Consider the following 21747-nt stretch of genomic DNA (forward strand, 5'->3'; position numbering starts at 1 on the left):
TAGCGCCTCCACTGTCAACATGGATTTACAGTCGGTTAGTGGAATATTATAGTCCTTTTATAAAGGAATCTGACATAAAGTTTCCAGCAGCACCAGAATCCAGAAGGGCATGAGTGGAATGACATCGAACATTGATGGTAAGTTGAATGGGAATTTTGAAGCAGTTGTGAGATTGGAATGAACTCACCACTTTAGCACTGGAGGTTTGAGGTCGAACTGGGCAGTTGATCTTGACGTGACCCGCTTGACCGCAGTAGAGACACAGATGAAGATGCCTCCTTCTCTCTTTCTTCGGGGAGTAGGGGTGTATACCCAAGCTGCATGGGTTCTGGAGTTGAACTGGTTGAAGTGGAGGTATGAACAGGACGTCGAGTTCTCAGCAGATTTTCTACATGGATGGCCAGTTCAATGAATTTATTTAGCGAACTGCCCTCGTCTCGACAACCGAGCTCAGCTTGCAACTCCAGTGTTAAACCTCTGTGGAACAACAGCTTCAAAGTATCCTCGACCCAGTTTGTTTGTGCAGCCAGGGTGTGAAAGTGCAAAGCATATTCAGCAGCGGTTTGTTTACCTTGACTGAGTGAGAGAAGCTGGTCTCCGGCACTTTTCCCTCCAGCTGGATGTTCGAACACCTCTTTGAAGTTGCGTAAGAAATCCTGAAAAGATGAGAAAGTACAGTGGTCATCTTTCCACACCGCAGTGGCCCAATCCAGCGCCTTGCCAGTTAATAGAGAACAGACCAGCGAGATGTGGCTAGAATCCGTGGGATACAGGGAGGGTTTCTGTTTGATGAACAGCGAACACTGAAGGAGGAAGCCCTTGCATTTAGCGGCCGTGCCATCGAATTTCTCAGGAGGAGCTAGACGAGGATTAACTGTGGGAGTAACTGGCTCGTTGGAACTCACGGGGCCTGCAGCGTGTGGTGCGGCTGCTTCGGTGGGAGTGAATCTGAGGCCTTGAAGCGTTCTCACCAGTTCCTCCGTGAGAGATGTCAGCCGGTTGAGTTGGTGTTGATGCACCGCTAGTTGGTTTGCTTGGGCACTCAGTTCAGAAGAAATCTGCATGAGAGCTGCTGGATCGTTAGTTGGCGAAGTCTTCTGTAATGATGGGTCGACAGAATGGGGATCCATTTGCAGCTTTTATTAACAAAGGTATACAAACAGGTGAGACTTTAGTCAAGAGCATAAACAGGGACAGTCAATGGTCGAGACAGGCGGCAAGCAAACAGAGTCGAGGAACAGGCAAGGATCGAGACAGGCAGCTTACAATCAGAGTCCAGATAACAGGCAGTGTTCAAGGCAGGTGGCAAGGTTCAACAGAGATAAACAGTCCAGTCGGTAACAAAAGGCAGTACTCAGGGAAAAACGCTTAGAAATGATCACCTCGGCAAATCAAGACTTCGTGAGGGTGTTATGTGAGAGTGTTATATTGGGTGAGAGTGATTGAGTTCAGGTGTGTGTGCAATCAGTCCCAGGAATGAGGGCCCATGGGAAATGTAGTCTGAATCAATGAAGTTCAATATTCCGGTGATGGCTCCCTCCGGCGGTCCGGAGGACGAGCCGAAGGAGCCTCATTCATGACAGTAACAAAAATGTTTCCTATGGAACAGTGTTGACTGTTAGAGTTTACAAAGGTCTTGTATAGTGATTAAATTGTACTAGGTCTTTCTTCCAGGTACACAATCAATTTACCCCACTCTATCACAACATGGGAAATCCAGGCTCTCAGTGTATCACCATCTCATGGTAATTTTCCCTTTCACTGCTATCAAATTTAATTTTAATACACCAAATAACTAAACTTTTTACCTTTTATTATTTACAGGTTTTTGTGTGACAGAGCCTGTTGACGTTCCTGTATTCAAGCCAGTCTTTATATCATTGAGGCTTCCCTATTCAGTCAAACGCTTTGAGCAACTGTCTATAGTTGTGGTGATCATTAATTATGGAAGGATGAAAAAGAAGGTTTGGTTTAATATCCATTTTTCTTTTTCTCAGAACACTGAGTGGGTAAATTCACTAAACTATTGTACCACTATGGCAATAATAACGTCTAGGTTACTAATGTAACCCCCGTTCCCAGAAGGAGGGAACGGAGACGTTACGTCGATACTGACGTAATGGGGTCTCGCTAGGGAGCCCAATCACCTCCAAGGATACAAAACAAGCTATTGGGAATTGGCCTGTGAGATTTACATGCCGGGCCCCTCCCCCGGCATCCGGGTATAAATAGGGCCGGCATACTCACCTTCATTCATATTTTTGCTGAGGAGCCGAGATAGGTATCTGGCCGCTCAGCGGTGGCACAAAGCTATGGCAAGGGAACGTAACGTCTCCGTTCCCTCCTTCTGGGAACGGGGGTTACATTAGTAACCTAGACGTTCCCATTCAGTCAGTCACGTTCGACGTTACGTCGATACTGACGTAATGGGGTCCCGTGGAAAACGCCATAGCAACTGAACCACGTTACGAGTGTTAGGGAGGCAGGTGCTGGCAGGCTGAGGCGTGCCAAGTGCAAATGCGGCCCATACCCGCAACCCTCCAGCGCCCAGAGTAAGCCCAGGAATGTCTTCCATACCGGTGGGATGGAGAGGACAGGGCGTTACTGTGGAAAAATCGAAGCTGCTGTTCCTACCCCACGGGGGAGAGTGCTTCGGAACTCAATCCCTCGTTTTCCAGCAACGACAAAAACGCCAGGAAAGCGTTCCCCGAGGAGGGGAAAGCTACGGAGACCACACCCTGCCCGAAGGGAGGTAACGTGTGGAGACACATATGGACTGGTCTGAGAACAGTAACGCATATGGAAGATCTCTGATGTAGGTCCTACCTTTCGGGAGGAACGACTAGCAATCAGAGACGGGGCAAAAACGAAGCCGCCCAGGGAAAGACACGGGTTTACCGTCAGGGAAACCTTACCGCGGACAATCTCATATGGGATTACCCGAGGGGAATCACAGCATATGGGCATCTAGTCCAGTACAAGGGCAGACCAACTGGGCATACACGCAAGTACTGGACCTGGCGCCTGACGCCTCCGCCGCGTCTGGCTGCCGCAGGATGCAGGAGGAACTCCACAGGGTTCGCCGTTACGGGGAACTGAACTGAGGAGCGAAAACAGTGCTCGCATTCCCTCTCCCGAGGGAAATGGCACAGCAAGCGAACACCCATGGCTAACTACGAGTAGAAAGCACACGGGTGGACACCGGTTCCACTCGGAGGTTATAATACCTCGCGAATGTGTTTGGTGTCGCCCAGCCTGCAGCTCTGCAGATGTCTGCAACAGAGGCGCCGTGCGCCAACGCCCAGGAGGAAGCAACACCCCGAGTGGAGTGAGCTCGCAACCCGAGAGGGCACGGCTCGCCTTGGGACTGGTACGCCAAGGCGACGGCATCCACTATCCAGTGGGCCAACCTCTGTTTGGAGACAGCCTTTCCCTTCTGCTGACCTCCAAAACAGACAAAGAGCTGCTCAGAGCTTCTAAAGCTCTGCGTGCGGTCCACGTAAACGCGCAGAGCACGAACGGGACACAGCTACGCAAGGGCTGGGTCTGCCTCCTCCGGGGGCAGTGCTTGCAGGTTCACCACCTGGTCCCTGAAGGGAGTGGTGGGAACCTTGGGCACATATCCAGGCCGGGGTCTCAAGATGACTTGAGAGTAGTCCGGCCCGAATTCCAGGCACGAATCGCTGACCGAAAATGCTTGCAGGTCCCCAACCCTCTTGAAGGAGGCGAGCGCGGTCAGGAGCACTGTCTTAAGAGACAGATGTTTCAGCTCGACTGACTCAAGGGGCTCGAAGGGAGCTCCCCGAAGGCCCAAGAGGGCGATGGAGAGATCCCAGGAGGGAATGAGGCGAGGCCTAGGAGGATTCAACCTCCTGGCGCCTCTGAGGAACCTGATGATCAGGTCGTGCTTCCCTAGTGACTTGCCGTCGAGCACATCGTGATGTGCTGCGATGGCGGCCACATAGACCTTCAGGGTGGAAGGGGACAGCCTCCGTTCCAAACCCTCTTGAAGGAAGGAAAGCACAACACCGACCGGGCATTTCCGGGGGTCCTCCCTGCGGGAGGAACACCACTCAGCGAACAGACTCCACTTCAAAGCGTAAGCGCGCCTCGTCGAGGGGGCTCGGGCCGAAGTGATTGTGTCGACTACCGCGGGCGGTAGGCCACTCAAGTCTGCCGCGTCCCGTCCAGGAACCACACGTGGAGGTTCCAGAGGTCGGGACGTGGGTGCCATATGGTGCCCTGCCCCTGAGAGAGGAGATCCTGTCTCAGGGGAATGCGCCAGGGATGGGCTGTCGCGAGGAGCATGAGTTCCGGGAACCAGGTCCGGTTGGGCCAGTACGGCGCAACTAGCAAGACCTGCTCCTCGTCCTCCCTGACCTTGCACAGTGTCTGTGCAAGGAGGCTCACTGGGGGAAACGCATACTTGCGTAGGCCCCGGGGCCAGCTGTGTGCCAGTGCATCCGTGCCGAGGGTCCCCTCGGTCAGCGAATAAAACAACTGGCAATGGGCGGATTCCAGAGAAGCGAACAGGTCCACCTGTGCTTCCCCGAACCGGCTCCATAACAGCTGGACAACCTGGGGGTGGAGTCTCCATTCCCCCGGGAGTGTGAGCTGTCGTGAGAGCGCGTCGGCCGCACGATTGAGCTCGCCCGGGATGTAGGAGGCGCGCAGCGACCTGAGTCGGCGCTGACTCCACAGAAGGAGATGGCGGGCGAGTTGCGACATGCGACGGGAGCGTAGACCACCCTGGTGGTTGATATACGCTACCGCCGATGTGTTGTCCGACCGGACCAGTACATGCTTGCCCTGCAGCAGCGGTCGAAACCGGCGCAGCGCAAGGAGTACTGCCAGCAACTCGAGGCAGTTGATATGCCAATGGCGATGGGATCCTGTCCAGGACCCCGACGCCGACTGGCCACTGCATATGGCACCCCAGCCGGTGGCAGAGGCATCTGTTGTGACAACAACATGCCTGGACACTTGCACTAGGGGCACCCCGGCCCGTAGAAAAGCAATGTCCGACCACGGGCTGAATGTGTGGCGGCAACTCGGTGTGATGACCACACGGAGTGAGCCACGGTGCCATGCCCACCTCGGGACCCGGTCGTGCAGCCAGTGCTGAAGCGGTCTCATATGAAGCAATCCGAGCGGCGTGACCGCGGCTGCGGATGCCATATGCCCCAGGAGCCTCTGAAATTGTTTCAGTGGGACCGCTGTTTTCCGCGAGAACGAGTTCAGGCAGTTCAGCACCGACTGTGCACGCTCGTTGGTGAGACGTGCTGTCATATTGACCGAGTCCAGCTCCACACCGAGAAAAGAGATGCTCTGCACGGGGCAGAGCTTGCTCTTCTCCCGGTTGACCCGAAGCCCCAACTGGCTGAGGTGCCTGAGCACCAGGTCCCTGTGTTCGCACAACTGTTCTCGTGACTGGGCCAAAATGAGCCAGTCGTCGAGATAGTTGAGGATGCGAACACCCACTTCCCTGAGTGGGGCAAGGGCCCCCTCTGCGACTTTGGTAAAGACGCGAGGAGACAGGGACAGCCCGAAGGGTAGGACCCTGTACTGATATGCCCGCCCCTCGAACGCAAACCGTAGGAACGGTCTGTGTCGAGGAAGGATCGAGACATGAAAGTACGCGTCCTTCAGGTCGATAGCTGCAAACCAATCCTGGGCGCGAACGCACGTGAGAATGCGTTTCACGGTGAGCATCTTGAACGGGAGCCTGTGAAGGGGGAGGGAGCGGTGCGGTCACCGTCTCCGTGGCAACCTCCAAAACTTCCGGGTCTCCCGTCTCAGGGCCGCTTCTTCGCCTTCTTCTTTTTCTTGGAAGGCGGTTTGGCGGCCTGGCCGGGGGGCGTGGCCTTCCTGCGGGTGGCTCGAGGAGAGTGAGAGGGTTCTGACCTCACAGGAGCCTGAGCCGCAGGGGGACGCCCTCGGCGAGGAGCAGACAGAGGCACAGCCCGAGGCGGATTGGTGGCATCATCACGCCTGGGCAGGATGTGTTTGATGGCCTCCGTCTGCTTCTGCACCGCCGAGAACTGCTGGGCAAAGTACTCGACGGTGTCGCCGAAGAGGCCAGCCTGGGAGATGGGGGCGTCAAGAAAGCGAGCCTTGTCGACTTCCCTCATCTCAGCCAGGTCCAACCAGAGATGCCGTTCCTGGACCACCAGGGTGGACATCGTTTGACCCAGGGCACGTGCCGTGACCTTCGTCGCCCGGAGGGCGAGGTCGGTCGCGGCGCGCAGCTCCTGAAGCACTCCTGGGTCAGCACTACCCTCGTGCAGGTCCTTCAGCGCTTTCGCCTGATGGACCTGCAGAATCGCCATGGCGTGCAGGGCAGAAGCCGCCTGTCCAGCAGCTGAGTAAGCCTTGGCCGCGAGAGCGGCCATGGTCTTACCCGCCTTGGACGGGAGACGCGGACGGTTCCGCCAGGTGGCCGCCGATTGCGGGCATAAATGCACCGCAACCGCACGTTCCACCTGTGGAATGTCCACATATCCCCTGGCGGCCCCACCATCGAGGGTAGTGAGAGTGGAGGAGGCAGAGGACCGCAGTCTGGCCGTATGAGGTGCCAGCCAGGTCTTCTGGAGCTCCTCATGCACCTCCGGGAAGAAAGGCACTGGGGCGGGACGCGGCTGGGTGCCGCGCCCCGAACCCAGAAACCAATCATCCAACCGCGAGCGCTCGGGGCAGGGTGGAGGGTTCCACTCAAGCCCGATGCCCGCGGTGATCATGGCCGTCAGAGGAGGTCAGGAAACGACCGCATCCAGAAACACACGGACGAAAAGACATCTTGAAAAAGACGCTGATCGCCCGTGCTTGCTCTTTCAGTATACCTCACCAGCCGAAGCACCCAGGGACGAGTGTGGCACCGTCCTGTGGGCAGCGCGCCGTCACACCCACCGCTGAGCGTGCCTTCCCACCAGCTGGAGAGACTCGAGCAGCCACCAGGAACAAAAAACAGCCAAGTAGCAATTAAAATTGCTGTTTTTAGGATCTTGTCCTATAGCAATTATAATTGCTGTTTTTTGCTCTTTTGAAATTCGCTCTTCTAAGAGGTGACTGTGCAGATCCGATCCGATCGGCTCCGAAGCAAAAGTATGAATGAAGGTGAGTATGCCGGCCCTATTTATACCCGGATGCCGGGGGAGGGGCCCGGCATGTAAATCTCACAGGCCAATTCCCATTGGCTTGTTTTGTATCCTTGGAGGTGATTGGGCTCCCTAGCGAGACCCCATTACGTCAGTATCGACGTAACGTCGAACGTGACTGACTGAATGGGAACTGTTGTATGCTTTTACAGAAGAAGCATTTTACTAGTCTACTATAATAATAATATTTTTATTTATTATAAAATTCATTCATTCATTGAAATGTCTCAGGTTACTTAACTGTAACCCTTTTCCATGAGAAAGTGGGAACGAGATGCTGCACTGAGTTAGCGCTATGGAAAAAGATCTTTCTTTGACTGGTTGTGAAGTATGTGTGGCAAATACACCAAGAACTTTGCTTTAAATAACCTCTGACGATGACGATGCACACTCGTGAGTGGCTGTAAATAGATGTGAAACAGGTGCGCTTTCATGTCACTTTGTCTGAAGAGATGTCCTGAACATGTCCCCAGTGCAGCAATGCAGCGCAGCATCTTATTAACACTTTTTCAGAGAACAGGGTTGCAATCAATAACCAGAGACGTTCCATTTCAAAAGCTAGTGCTATGGGAACGAGAATACCAGTTAGTGTTAGTGCTATGGGAACGAGAATACCAATGCTGCTGCACTGTAAGTGTCTGGAACCCTCAAGGTTGTGTAGTGTGTATGCACAAACACAAGAAAGGCCTCAGAAATGAGCTTGGGATGTCGAGATGTCTGAAGTAATATGAACATCTAAATTATAAAATTTGATAAATGTGTGAGGAGAGGACCAGTCTGCCACATCACATACCTCTTGCCAAAGCCCTGGAGGATGCAACCCCCCTGGTGAAATGAGCCCCAACTCCTAGAGGCAAAGCTTGATCGCACACCTCTCATTCTATAGCAATAGCATCCCACACCCAGTATGACATTGTTTGCTTGGTGGCGGCCATCCACGACCCATAGCAAATGAAAAGTTGCTCTGACTTACACCACGAGCTAGTGAGGTAGACGTAAGTCTGGACACAGTAGGTGAAGTTTCTTCTGCACCAGTGTAGTGAATGGCTGAGGACAGAAGGCTTCAAGAACAATCGGATGCACAGTCAAGACTGCAACTTTAGGAAGATAGTGAAGGATTCATAGAGAAGTAGAGGGGACATTGTGCTGTTTCCTATGAAGCGAAGAGGTCCACCTTTACTTTATAAAATCATTCCCAAATCTGCTTCCACATATAAATTCCCAGGGGTGTAAATCAACCTGAGGGACAGGAACTTGCCCTGAGTCCAAAGACAGTGCAAACGCAGTCCACCTTGGCGATTTATGTGTGTATGACTTTTTGTGATGATGAGCTCCCAGAAGAGATAACCCACAAGCATCTCTTCCAACATGGGCATCATCACATAACCACATGCTCTTGCACCCATGATAGTCGAATAAGCTGACATCGAGGGCACAAAGACACATGAAGAATAAGGTTTCCCCCTTGAACGAGTCACTTCATTATGAGGGTCCTTGAAGAAGGGGAGAGACCATCGCTGATGCTCCTCCCCCTGGCCACTGGATAGAAATCTGCTCTAACTTAGAGCACTTGCTCTTTCTCTTGTGGCCAGTCTAGCTGTAATCTGGCCACTGCATGAGAAGCCATCTCAATTAACTCCTAAAGTCCATTTCCAGATGGTGATTGTGCCATTTAATTCCTCGAAATACAATCATCTAACTTCTCAAATCAGAATTTCTCAAAATTAATTGCAGAAAATATCAACTAGACAAGTAAAAACGGTCTGAATGAAAGGCTAAATATAGAGTAGTTCTTTTCATAATAGAGCAGTTTAAATAAATAATCATAAATTCATAGCTTGCAAACACACATTTAATTTGGAAAAAGTTGCAGTTGTTACCTTAAGTAACTTATTTCTATCTGTCCTTTATAACTGACTTCATTCTAAATTATTTCTGAGATTAATATATTGTTCATCACTTTCATGGTCAGCTTGTTGTGCAAATGGAACAAGTGGATGGTCTTTGTTCACCCGGGTCAGCATCTTCCTCTTCCACTGTCAGAATCAGTCTGGAACAACAGTCATCTCAAACTGTGACTTTCCCTACTGTTCCCACGGTAACAGGCCAAATCCCTATCACTATTGAAGTTTATGATGATGAAGAAAGCAAAACAAAAGTGGCTTCTATTCAAAAGATGCTCTTGGTCAAGGTAAGGGGAAGTGGAATATCAAAATACCCAAATTTATCCCATATCCTTTGTAGTTTTTATTTTATTTCAGTGATCCTAACATCTATCTTTTGTCTTTCTCTTCATGTCTCAGAATGAGGGAGTGGAAATAAGAGAAGAGCAGACTTATTTTATTAATCTGAATGGTGAGATTAGCTACCGTTTGATCACCCAGTAACATTTTAGAATACTGTTCTGTCAGTAGTTACTTATTAGTTCCTGTGTAGTTATTCATTAATGATGGGTAACACTTTAGAATACTGTTTCTTACTTACTACATAACTAATAAGGAATTACTAAGAACTAATAGGTAACACTTAAGTCTCTACTCTGTTAACTACTAAGGAGAATTTTATGATTAACAGTTATCTAGTAACTAATGAGTCCTGTCATACCTCCTGAAGAACTACTATTAATTTTCTACTAAGAATAATAGATAAAATAACTATGATGTAGCTTCTAATGAACAGTCAAACACAATTACATTGACTTGTGGCCCTTTCTAAGTTGTAGAATTTGCTCACCGAAAGAAACGCCAGAGTGCTTGTTCTGCACTGAGTTTGCACGCTTGTGAAGCCTCTCATTGACGAAGTGTAGACACAATGTAAGAGACGCATTGTGTAGTACAGACAGCTATAACTGAGATGAATATCAATATTGATACCATAACCATAACACGGGACAAAAATATGCAGCAATAATAATAATAATAAGCAATGTAAATGCAGACTAGAAAAACTTTCGAATTTTTGTATCAATATTTTTGAAAATCTAGATAATGACAATCTTAAATGTTTCACTGTATACATTGCTATTCTTGTTTTGGTGGAGCAGTTGCTTACACATTACATCTGCACTACACTATAGCATCCTGACTAATATGATTTGATTCTGGAACCGGACCTGCACCCATGCAAGAATAAAATATATGCAACTTAAATTGGATTCACAGAAAAATGCAGGTTAAACTCACAGCAGTGATAAAGCTTTGAGATGTGAATCGTGCTTCTTGCGTGAACGTAGTGCATTTCCTTCTGAAACCCGTGCAATCTATTTTAATAGATGAGGCTTTGCCGCGTTTTAAGCGCACTAAGCTAAAGTATTACGCAATTTTGTTTACTGTTCAATTGACGGATGCTTTGGCAATATAATGACGCAAAACACAGCATTAGTGATCTTAAGTTCATTATAAAACTGTGGCCGTAAAGATTAAACTATTGCGGGTCACCCGACTCACCGCTGTAATGAAATAGTTTGCATACATTTGAGACTGCAATAAAGATGCTGTGCAAGACGTTGTGCTGCTTCAATGAATTGCAGGCTCATCAGAACGCAAAACGGAATGTAGCTTGTACAGTAGCTTTTGGTCACGCTACACAGCTACTTGCTGGTAAAAGTAGTTAACTACTGGAAAAGCTACATTTAGTAGCTGAACTACTGACAAGCTACTAAAATGAAAAATGTAGTTAAACTAGTAGTGTCGCTACATGTAGTTAACTACTCCCCAACACTGAGTATTAGACCTAGCTGAAAAAAATATACAGCATGGTTTAATTCGTATTTTTAAATATCTTTACCGTGGTATCGACTTTGGTATCGAGTACTGTGCACTATTGGTAGTACTGGTACCGACTACTAGATTTTTGGTATTGTGACATCCCTATTTGTTACTAAAAAAAAAAAAAGTATTATAAAGTAAGTAAAAGTATTATAATATATGTTTTAATAAATTTAAAATGTTTTAAAAAGCAATAAAAGGCTAAACTATTCCATGTTTGATGTTAAATTATTAAGAGTTTCCTTTCTATTGTCTGTCTGGTCAAGGTTTATTGGGATTTTAAGAAGTAATTAGTAATAGGTTACTTATTGAGTAATTAAATTACTTTTCAGACAGAGCAATTAAAAAAGTATTTTAAATACAACATTGATAATGTAATTAGTAATTAGTTATCAATTACTTTTTTGAAGTAACCCAACACTGCACATTACCATTGAATAAATTTCAGTATGCAAGGCAATGAATGAGGGAATGACTGAGGGAAAGTGAAAATACATTTCATTCTTTGATTTTGTTAAACATGATGTAAGGACCAAAATTAGCTAAAATAAAATAATTTATAGGAAATTATAAAAAGTCATTTAGTTTACGACGAGCAACTGAATCGTCCAGCGTTCATCTGCTCGGATCGTAATAAGCTCTGTAGAGGATGTGAATATCCAACTATTGTGAAAACACTAATTAATAGCTCGGTAACAAGATCGACAGTTTAAGACATTAAATTTTACAAGCACATAATACAAAACACTATTTTTTAAAGTCTACAAGAAACTTTATTTATTGTAACACAAACTAATCTAACACACAAACACACATAACACACAAACATTCATACGCATTGCAGAAAGAAAGGAAATGAGAGAGAAAGAGTTTTAAGAGCGAGAATGATATGATGAGCATTTCTAGCAAAATATGCACTTCAAAAGACCTGACCTGAATGAACCATGAATCATTCATTTAAATGCACCAGTACAGCTTCAGAATCTGGAGGTTCTTGCTTGAGTCAACTTTAAATGGGAAACTCCTGCTCGGCGTGCAGAGAATTGATGTTGTGATACATAATTTCTATTAAATGGAATATGATACATTTTACACAGATTTCATTCAAGTCATGATTTAAACATACATTAGAGATTTAAATTAATTCCAAATAAGGCATACTTTCAATCAGGCATCCAAAAGTTATCACATTTACATGAATTGTGGGTGTTCTAAAGCATAACTGGTTACAGGTAGTATGCGTGGACATGATATAAAACGTATGGAGTTGAAAACTGTTTGATAAGTCAGTTTTAAATTGTTTGGAACAATTCAATGCAGATTTTCTTTGTAGAAAGAGTTTTTTAGAAAGTAGAAAGAGGCATCAGGGAGGCTGACCTGGCTTCTAGCTGAACTATTAACCTAGTCTGCCAACAACCTGTCTGTTTCCTCATAAACAGACTCTTTAGATACATAAGTCTCTTGAAGAGACATCCAGAAAGAGGGACTGCAGAAAGGGCAGTAAATCAACTCCTTGCAAGCAAGGGGAGTTATTCTGCTTGATCCTACAATCTACAAAGCACCTATGTTTCAAGGTGCTAAAGAGGCTATGCACTCTAAAAATGAACCCTCATGATTGGGAATGCTCACAGCTTAAGGGCTGATCTAACTGGGAGGCTTTGAGGGAAGCTTTCAAACTCTGACCAGACTTAGGAAGCTAAGTACTCAAACCCCACCCTCAGAGTGAGGAGAGTATCAGCTCGACCTATTAGGTTGACCAGGCTAAAAACAAAGTCTAAATAAGGTTAGCCAAGCCAGCAACACTTAGTAGCGTGCACTTTCAGGGAGGCCAGAAAGGCCAACCACCTGATAACAAGACCTTGCTGACCGATACCCAGCTGCTGGGGACTCGCATCAGGGAGGCCAACAGTTGCCAACCACCTGGTATCAAGTCTTTACTGGCAGAGAAGTAACCATACTGTGGGGAATTCACCTTCAGAGAGGCCTACTAAGGCTGAACATCTTGATGGCAAATTGACAGGATGTAGTCATTGCTAGCTGCCATGCACCCACTTATTAGGGGCTGGCTCTCAGGGAGGCCTGCTAATACACAGGGAGGCATGCTAAGGCCAGTTACCTGATAGTAAGTCTAGCCTGCTGTCCAAAGCTTGCAACCTTGGGCTCGTCCACAGGAAGGCTTACTAATTCTCAGAGCGGCCTGCTAAGGCCAACAAACTGAAAACAAGCATTTGCTGACTGCCAGATACCCACACTGCTGGTGACTAGCCTCAGGACGACCTGTTAAGGCCAGCTACATGACAGTGTATGTGCTGGCTGTTAGGGGCCCAACATGGTGGGGACTCACTCTGAAGGGAGGCCTGTCAAGGCCTACTACCTTATAGCAAGTCTAGTAGCAGAGATAGTTTTACTATTGAAACAATGCCTGGGACCTATCACATCGCCAATGAGTGGTGGACTCAAGGGGAGTAAAAAAACATATACCAACACGCCCTGGAGGAGGCCCCCCTGGGCCTACTACTCCAGATGAACACGGGTGTCAGCTCGTGGCAATGCTGAGCTACAAGGGAGCGCACTAAATGACCAGCCTGCAGTGAAGGTCAAATACCGCTTGACCTGAGCCACAATGGTGCTATAAGCAAAAACAAAAGAGCTATAAGCAAAGCACTCAGAAAACACCTTGTTTACAAGGGAGTACTCTCCGCCTAACACTGAGAAAACTACAGGGTGGAGGCCAACCACAAAGACTTCATCATGACAGAAATAATATCTGTACTCAACACCAGGGTAATAGGGGCTTTTCATAGAAAAAACAACCACATTCAACCCAACGCTTGAACGCTAGTTCAGCGGGCTTAAGAGGAGCCTAGCGAGGGCCTACCTGAGCTCAAATTCCAATATGCAGGCCGCAGCAAACATTAATAATAACAATAGAAAAGGGAACCATCTATTCTGCCTCTACACCACTCTGCACCATGCAGAAGGGGGGCGGGCCTTGGCCAGACAACTCTCAAGGGAGGAGGCCAGCGCTAGGGATACAAAAGGGAATCTACACTTACTAATGAGGTGTCAGAGGCAGGAATGTACAACAGACTGCTTTCACTATCCCTAGTGAGCGCCTGCCCACAGCACATAGATCTACCTGGTGCACCTCAGAGCTGCGGCCTCTACAGAGCAACTCTCAGCTGAGAGGAGGCAAAATCACTCAAAATAACACATTAAGGTGGCTAAAGAATACTATAAAGCCTTAGCTATCCTAAATTAATCTTAGGATGAGTGACGCTAACCAGGTAACAATATCAGGCAGCCCCATGGGCCGACGCTAGACATTTAATCTATCTGAAGTCAAAGTGCCCGTCTCTTTGCAAAAACATCCCTCTGAACCTATAGGAGAGGTGACAAACTATTCTACCCTGAGGTGGCTATCAAGGCGGCCTGAAGAGGGCCAGCCTGCAACAGAGCAACGGCCTCAAAACCACTCTGAAGTGGGAAGAGCCAGCTTACTCGCTAATAAAGAGAAATACAAAGGAGTGTGATCTCACTAGGGAACATACAATAAGCGAAAACCAGCACACTCACCTAAGAAGATCCAAATGGTATTTCTCTCTCTAAAAATCATACTAGCCAACCTACAGGGAACTTCAGGGCCCTAATTATTATATTTTTACATTAGATAAACAAAAACCTCATTCCTAATCTAGATGAACGCCCACACACATCCTACACAGGGAACAGTGGTCTAAAGAAATACATTAGTACTTTAAAAAAAAGACCTGGTAACAGTTCCAATATATGAGTATTTAAATAGTAACCCAACACAACCTCAAACAGTTCAACCTGCTGCCCCAGTATTAAGCATTTTTTTTTTTTAGGAATTGGGTTCTTCCATGCTGCCTCATCCTCAGTATGCACGTCAGAAAGGAATGGAAGGCTCACTTTAGCTGTAGGATTATGGCCAGAGAGAAACCAATCATCATTCTTTTTGAATGCACGCTGGTCTCTCTCCTAACGAGCTGCTATGGCAACTTTAGTCTGCTGACGGCACATTCCATAATCTCTAACAGCTCGGTGTACACGGGACAGGGTGGATGAGACGATTCAGTAAACTCACCCTCTCTATCCTCCTTGGCTGAAAGTGCACTCACTGCTGGACCTGAGGATGCAGATGACAATGCATCCTCTACCAGCTCACTCTCACAAGCGGTCACACCCCTTTCAAACTGTTTGGAGAGCTCCATCTGAAAGCCCCGTGATCTCAGTCTCCGCTCTGCCTCAGCGCAAGCGGGACCGAACCACCAGGTCCAGATACTGAACTCTCTTCCCTCGAAAAGAGAGCCAGACAAGAAGCAGATGGCGGGCGTTCTTAACTTAGGAAAATGCTACTTTAGATACTAACTTAAAGGTGCCCTAGATTATGTTTTTAAAAGATGTAATATAAGTCTAAGGTGTCTGTGAAGTTTCAGCTCAAAATACCCCATAGATTTTTTTTAATTAATTTTTTTAACTGCCTATTTTGGGGCATCATTATAAACGCACCGATTTATGCTGTGGCCCCTTTAAATCCAGTGGTCCACGCCCACAGAGATCGCGCTTGCCTTAAACAGTGCCTTAACAAAGTTTACACAGCTAATATAACCTTCAAAATGGATCTTTACAAAGTGTTCGTCATGCATGCGGCATGCATGCATCGGATTGTGTGAGTATTGTATACTGTTATATTGTTTACACTGATTCTGAATGAGTTTGAGGCTATGCTGCGTGGCTAAAGCTAACATTACACACTGCTGGAGAGATTTATAAAGAATGAAGTTGTGTTTATGCATTATACAGACTGCAAGTGTTTAAAAATGAAAATAGCGACGGCTCCTCTCTCCATGAATACAGTAAGAAACGATGATAACTTTAACCACATTTAACAGTACATTAGCAGCATGCTAACGAAACATTTAGAAAGACAATTCACAAATATCACTAAAAATATCATGTTCATGGATCATGTCAGTTATTATTGCTCCATCTGCCATTTTTCGCTGTTGTTCTGGCTTGCTTACCTAGTCTGTTGATTCAGCTATGCACATCCAGACGTTTTGCCTTTGTCTAATGCCTTTCATAATGATAATGTTGGGACCGTGGGCTGGCATATGCAAATATTGGGGGCGTACACCCCGACTGTTACGTAACAGTCAGTGTTATGTTGAGATTCGCCTGTTCTTCGGAGGTCTTTTAAACAAATGAGATTTATACAAGGAGGAAACAATGGAGTTTGAGACTCACTGTATGTTTTCCATGTACTGAACTCTTGTTATTTAACTATGGCAAGATAAATTCAAGTTTTCATTCGAGGGCACCTTTAAGTGTTGATGAAGAATTACCTATTGGTTCTTCAGTAATTCCTAATTAGTCATGCAGTGTGTGTTACCCTAAAGTGTTATCGATAATGGTAACACTTCAGAATGAGGAACACATATTCACTTTTTAAATACAACTCATGCCTCAATGAACTCCTAATTTACTGCATATTAATAGTTAGTTAGGTACTTCGGTTACACTTTATTTTTACAGTTACATTGTAATTTCTCAAATAAGTACTGTAAGTTTAATAAGTTTATTAGCTACATGTACTTACTATAGAGTTACAGTTAGGGTTCTGGGTTTGGTTTAGGGTTAGGGTTAGTTACTTGCAATTATGCATAATTTACAGTTATTACTATAGTGAGTACATGTAGTAATGTGTAACTACAGCACTGTAAAAAAAAAAAAAAGTGTGACCAGTTCTTGTAGCATTTAAATTTAGGTATTGGGTAGGATTAAGGGAGGTAGAATAAGTTCATGCAGAATAACCACCTCCGAGCACTCCTCCAAGTTAATATGTGCTTTATAAGTACTTATAAACAGCCAATATTATAGTAATATTCAAGCTAATAGGTAAAAGTTAGAATCGAACCCTAAAATAAAGTGTTACCTCAATTACAGTTACAGATATACACATAGTGTGGCTGTTTTTTAAAGCTCTGACAAAGTTTGTGACATTGTAACCTCAAAGTGTAAAAAAACTGAACTCTGCTCATCAGGTAGAAATGACGGGCCCTTGTTCATTGATGGAGTTTTCCCAAACAACACAGTTCCTGAAACAGATGTCAGCTTGTTTGTCAAACTAGAAGGTCCAAAGCAACATGTTTTAAAAACTTAGTTGTTCTGAATGCTGTCAAATTTTCCAGTTCTGATATTGATTATGTATTATTACTTATTTACTGTTATTACTTATTACTATTACTGGTCAAGGTCTGTCCTAATCATATTTATTGTAATATGATCTTAGAATTAACTACAATCTTTTTAATGCAGAAGAAGCATTTGCCCAGTCTACTGCTGTTCCATTACTCTCACCATCCAAAGTGGAAAATCTGATCCGGGCACCAAAAAGCTGCGGAGAGCAGACGATGTTCCTTATGTCTTCAACTGCCTTTGTAGTGCGCTACATTGACAAAACTCAGTGTTGGCTGAATCTGGAAGCAGGATCCAGAGAAAAAGCACTGGATTTCATTGAGCAAGGTTTGGTGGTTTATCTGTATGACACATAAGCAATAATGACAATTTAAAACAATTTGCCTTTTGTTTTTTACAATGATAATCCAATGGACCTTGAGTAGATGCCATTTTAAATCAGAGGCTGTGAATTTTACAATATAGTGCAGTCTGATTGAGGCTTTAGAAAAAAAGAGCATGGGGGTAAAACAGAACAGAAGTCTTTAAAATTATATATATAGATTTTTTTTTTAATTACGAAAATAAAAAGAGTTTGAAAAGGTGAAAAATAACATCATTTTTAGTTTGGGTGAATTTTCTTTAGTCAGCACCAAATATCCCTCACACCCCTGTTTGCATTCACAAAAAATTAGTGTCTTTCTTGACTAAGGTCTATGGTTTAACACAATTTAAATGTGTAAGACTGCACCCTGCTCTGACTCTAAAAGTTTGTTTTATAACATTTTATTTGGGCAGGTTATGAACACATTTTAATGTTCCAAAAACCTGATGGATCCTACGGAGCTTGGCAAGACTATCCGACAAGTACATGGTAAATTTAAGTAAATGTGCATTTATATGCCAAAAATATACCAAGTCATACAAATGTGACCAGTTTTGTGCAAATCAGTGCTGCACTTGCCACATGACATATCTATTGTATTATTATTATTATTATTATTATTATTATTATTATTATTTTTACAATAAATGTTATTGAGGTTCTTTTTAAATTTTGAATCACAACCTATTTGAAGTAGATGGCTTCTTGCTTCTCATAGGTTGACTGCGCTGGTGGTGAAAGTGTTGTCCATTGTGGCTGGACTACAGATAGAAACTCTGAAAGAGCAAGGAACAACAGAAAGATTGATTTCACAGGAGGACATATGGCAAGCAGTCACATATCTGATTGAAACACAGAGCTCAGATGGGTCCTTCACTGATGCTAATCCAGTCATACACAGGGAAATGCAGGTCTGAATGCCTTCCATAATTCACTTTACCCTGTCAAACATTGCAAAATAGCATAAACATTAATTGCATTCCTTTGGTACTGTATTAAATGTGATGATATTCACTGTTTCTGTTGTAGGGAGTTGAGCAAGATGCCTCTTTAACAGCTTTCATCACAATTGCACTCTATCATTCCCTCCCTTTCTTGGGCAGAGAATTAATCAACGTGGTAAGAACCAGCGATAGTACCATTTACATTGGCCTCAAAAAGTATTTGAACACTACAACGTTTCTGTGGAGCACAAACCCCTGAATTAAATTTTTGAAGAAAATATACCATAGACACAAATAAAAGTATTTCACAAAATTAGGTTTGTACGTTTCAAAATATGAAACCATATTTTTCATAATGAAAGCAAAAAGTTTAGGACACTTTCTAGTTGTCAAACTCTGTAGTATATATTTATTGTTAATATGAACTGTGCCAGTTGTTACTCTGGCTATTCTGGTCTGACTTGGAATGTATGAATTCCATGTAAAATAACAGAGAGCAATTAGTTAAAAATAATGTTAGTTCTGAGACAAGCTCTAACATCATTAGTTTGCACTTGATTTGATATTTTGTATGTAATGCAATGAAACTCTGACATTGTAAAGTGTCACAAGTGTCCAAATACTTTGTGGGGCCACTGCACTGGAAATATGTGACTCTGGTTACATTTCTGCAAAACCTGATATACGTTGCTCCAGGTGACGTGTCCACACGAGGCAATATAAGCAATATAATAACTTTTGCATTACAGATGCGGGTATTGCATTATATGATATGTGCTTGTACATTTTAGTGCTGTTTCAAAGTTAAATGTCCAGTGTGGTGCTAAATAGTGTGTTCAGTTTTTCTAAGAAACAGTTAAGCACAACCCCAGTGACATTTAATCACATTGGTTAATCAATGCACAAAATATGTGGAAAATGGAAATATGTTTGAAAATAACTTAACCACCTACACTAAAGAGATTAATCCAAGTGTGACCTTAGAATAAAGTGTCCTGCAGTGGCCCTGCGTTTCCACCATTTTTTGGTGAAAAAGCAACTCGGCAGTCCACTGTAGTTTCTATGGAAATATCAGCTGCTTTGTTAAAAAGAAAAAAAAAAAAAAAATTACATTAAAGCTGATGACCACACAGAATAAAATACTATCACTAGTGATCATCAAATCCTTTTAACAGTTTATTTTATTTTACAGACTTTGTGTTTAAGTGTTCCACTTTTTTCAGAAAACCTGTGCTCTCTAGAAACCCATTTAGTTTGGGTTAAAATTCTCTGAAGGTCAAGTATTAGCATTATAAACACTGAATTAATACCAGCATATTAAATTAAGGACATGCATCAGAAAAAATGGGAATGTTGGACAATAAATATATGAATATAACAGCTTGATTTTGCAGTGTTGTCTAACGTACGTTGAAGTAAAAGTGTCCAAAAGTGGGGATTATGCAATAACAGACACAGCAAAGCATCATGTATTATAAAATCATTATGTTTGTAGCGTGATCCCTTAAAATGTACATTATAGCCTATTTCAATTCAGACCCAGTGGAGTGATGCTATTATTACTATTACTCCACAAGGTCTGAAATATATTGTTCACTGCAAACATGATGATCTTAAATTTATTTATTATTAACTTGCTATTAATAAATGTGCAAAGTTGCATAAAATGGAAATACCCAATGAAGTAGGCTAACTACGTTACCTCAGATGGTTGAATGGTTGGATTCCACAAATGGTAAAATAAAACATATATAAGACAATACAACATTTACTGTAAGAGCCATACAATTTACTGGTGACTTAATAAAAAATAAAATAAAAAAACTGTTCTATTGCACTTCTGATTTGGCAGTGAAATTCACCGATTTTGGGTGCATAAGATGTAAAGGATTTTATTGTCCAGTTAGTCCAGTTAGTAGGCTATTTTCACCCCATAATGGCGGCCGCGCTACTAGAGCGCCATCTAGTGGCTGCCTGTTGCCCAAAAAGAGTGTCACCTCTTGGGGTCTATACTCTTTGGCGTGACATACAAATGTATTTGCTGGAGCAGCCATGCTGTTTTATCTTATTTCAACAAGGTTTTGAACCATTTTGTCAAGCGTTGTGACTTGCAGAAATGTTGTTGGAGTCATGTATTTCCAGTGAGCCTGGATTGACAAAAAGGCTGCTAGAGAGCGTAATGAAGGATTGCAATGTTGTAATAAATGAAAACAAATATTTTCTTTTAATGCTGACTAGGAGGAAAGTATCTCTCGTGCCACCGACTTCCTCCTTAAACGGGTTGGTGATCTTAAAAGACCTTATGCCTTAGCCATTACAGCATACTGTTTGTCTGTCTGCCTTCCTGACCAAACTCGAGCACTGTCAACCTGGAAGAAACTCAAAAGTCTTGCAAATCTAGGTATCATACTATATACTTACTTCTTTATGGAAGTGTTTGAGACTTTAATCATCTATTTAAGTCATTCATTCATGTTATTTTTGTAATTTTTTTCCCTTTCACCTGCTCAACAATCAGAGGGAGAGTGTCTTGTGTGGCAAGATGATGTCAATATCCAACTAATGAAAAAGAGTTCCCATGTGCCCCCTGGAATGGCATTAACAGTAGAGACCACAGCATATGCTCTCATGACTGCTCTAGAACAGAATGACTTAGTAACAGCACATGCTGCTGCATGCTTCTTGTTTTCACAAGGGAACTACGAAGGAGGATTCAAATCAACACAGGTGAGCTTAATTAGATTTAATGATTTTTTTCAGGGTTCCTAATGTATGTATTTAAATTCCAGACAATATTTGAAGTAGGAATTATAAAATAAAATAAGAAAATAATATAATGTTCAAACACACTTTAGGACACTATTGTGGCTTTGGAAGCCCTCACAGAGTATGCTCTGAGTATACCAGAAACCCCCATCACTACAGTCAATGCACAGTTCACCGTTCCAGGGAGGCCTGAGATGGAGAAGCTGCAATTGGTCAAAAATAAAAAGAAAGTGGAGACAGAATTAAAGGTAAACAGTTTGAACCTATAGGCCTAGCCAGATCAGTTAATGCTGCTTGAAACTTTGTGAACCCCACCAGGATAGCCTCTGTTATAAACTCTTTACCAAACACGCACTTTATCATAAAGACAATGTTTGGAATATAGAATAGGTTGTGGAATTTTTAATTATTTATTATTATTTTAGTTATGCATTTATTTATTTATTTTAGATATAACAAGTTCACATTTATGGAAAATCATATGTGAAGTAGTTAAAAGTTTTAATTATTATTATTATTATTTTTTTTAT

The 21747-nt window shown here is 43.9% G+C and overlaps 1 protein-coding gene across 1 annotated transcript in view; it reads left to right on the forward strand.

Annotated features, from left to right (window-relative positions):
- Positions 1 to 21747, forward strand: part of LOC137029164 (uncharacterized) — a 178636-nt gene that overhangs the window by 43479 nt on the left and 113410 nt on the right. Inside the window, exons 19-30 of the mRNA XM_067398702.1 lie at positions 1675 to 1745; positions 1825 to 1964; positions 9127 to 9345; positions 9458 to 9509; positions 16990 to 17079; positions 17264 to 17470; positions 17921 to 17996; positions 18226 to 18418; positions 18537 to 18626; positions 20690 to 20852; positions 20970 to 21178; positions 21307 to 21465. Coding sequence (XP_067254803.1) covers positions 1675 to 1745; positions 1825 to 1964; positions 9127 to 9345; positions 9458 to 9509; positions 16990 to 17079; positions 17264 to 17470; positions 17921 to 17996; positions 18226 to 18418; positions 18537 to 18626; positions 20690 to 20852; positions 20970 to 21178; positions 21307 to 21465 — 1669 coding nt within the window. The remainder of the gene's footprint in view (positions 1 to 1674; positions 1746 to 1824; positions 1965 to 9126; positions 9346 to 9457; positions 9510 to 16989; positions 17080 to 17263; positions 17471 to 17920; positions 17997 to 18225; positions 18419 to 18536; positions 18627 to 20689; positions 20853 to 20969; positions 21179 to 21306; positions 21466 to 21747) is intronic.

Source organism: Chanodichthys erythropterus, chromosome 2 (genome assembly GCF_024489055.1).
Source record: "Chanodichthys erythropterus isolate Z2021 chromosome 2, ASM2448905v1, whole genome shotgun sequence".
Classification (NCBI taxonomy): domain Eukaryota; kingdom Metazoa; phylum Chordata; class Actinopteri; order Cypriniformes; family Xenocyprididae; genus Chanodichthys; species Chanodichthys erythropterus.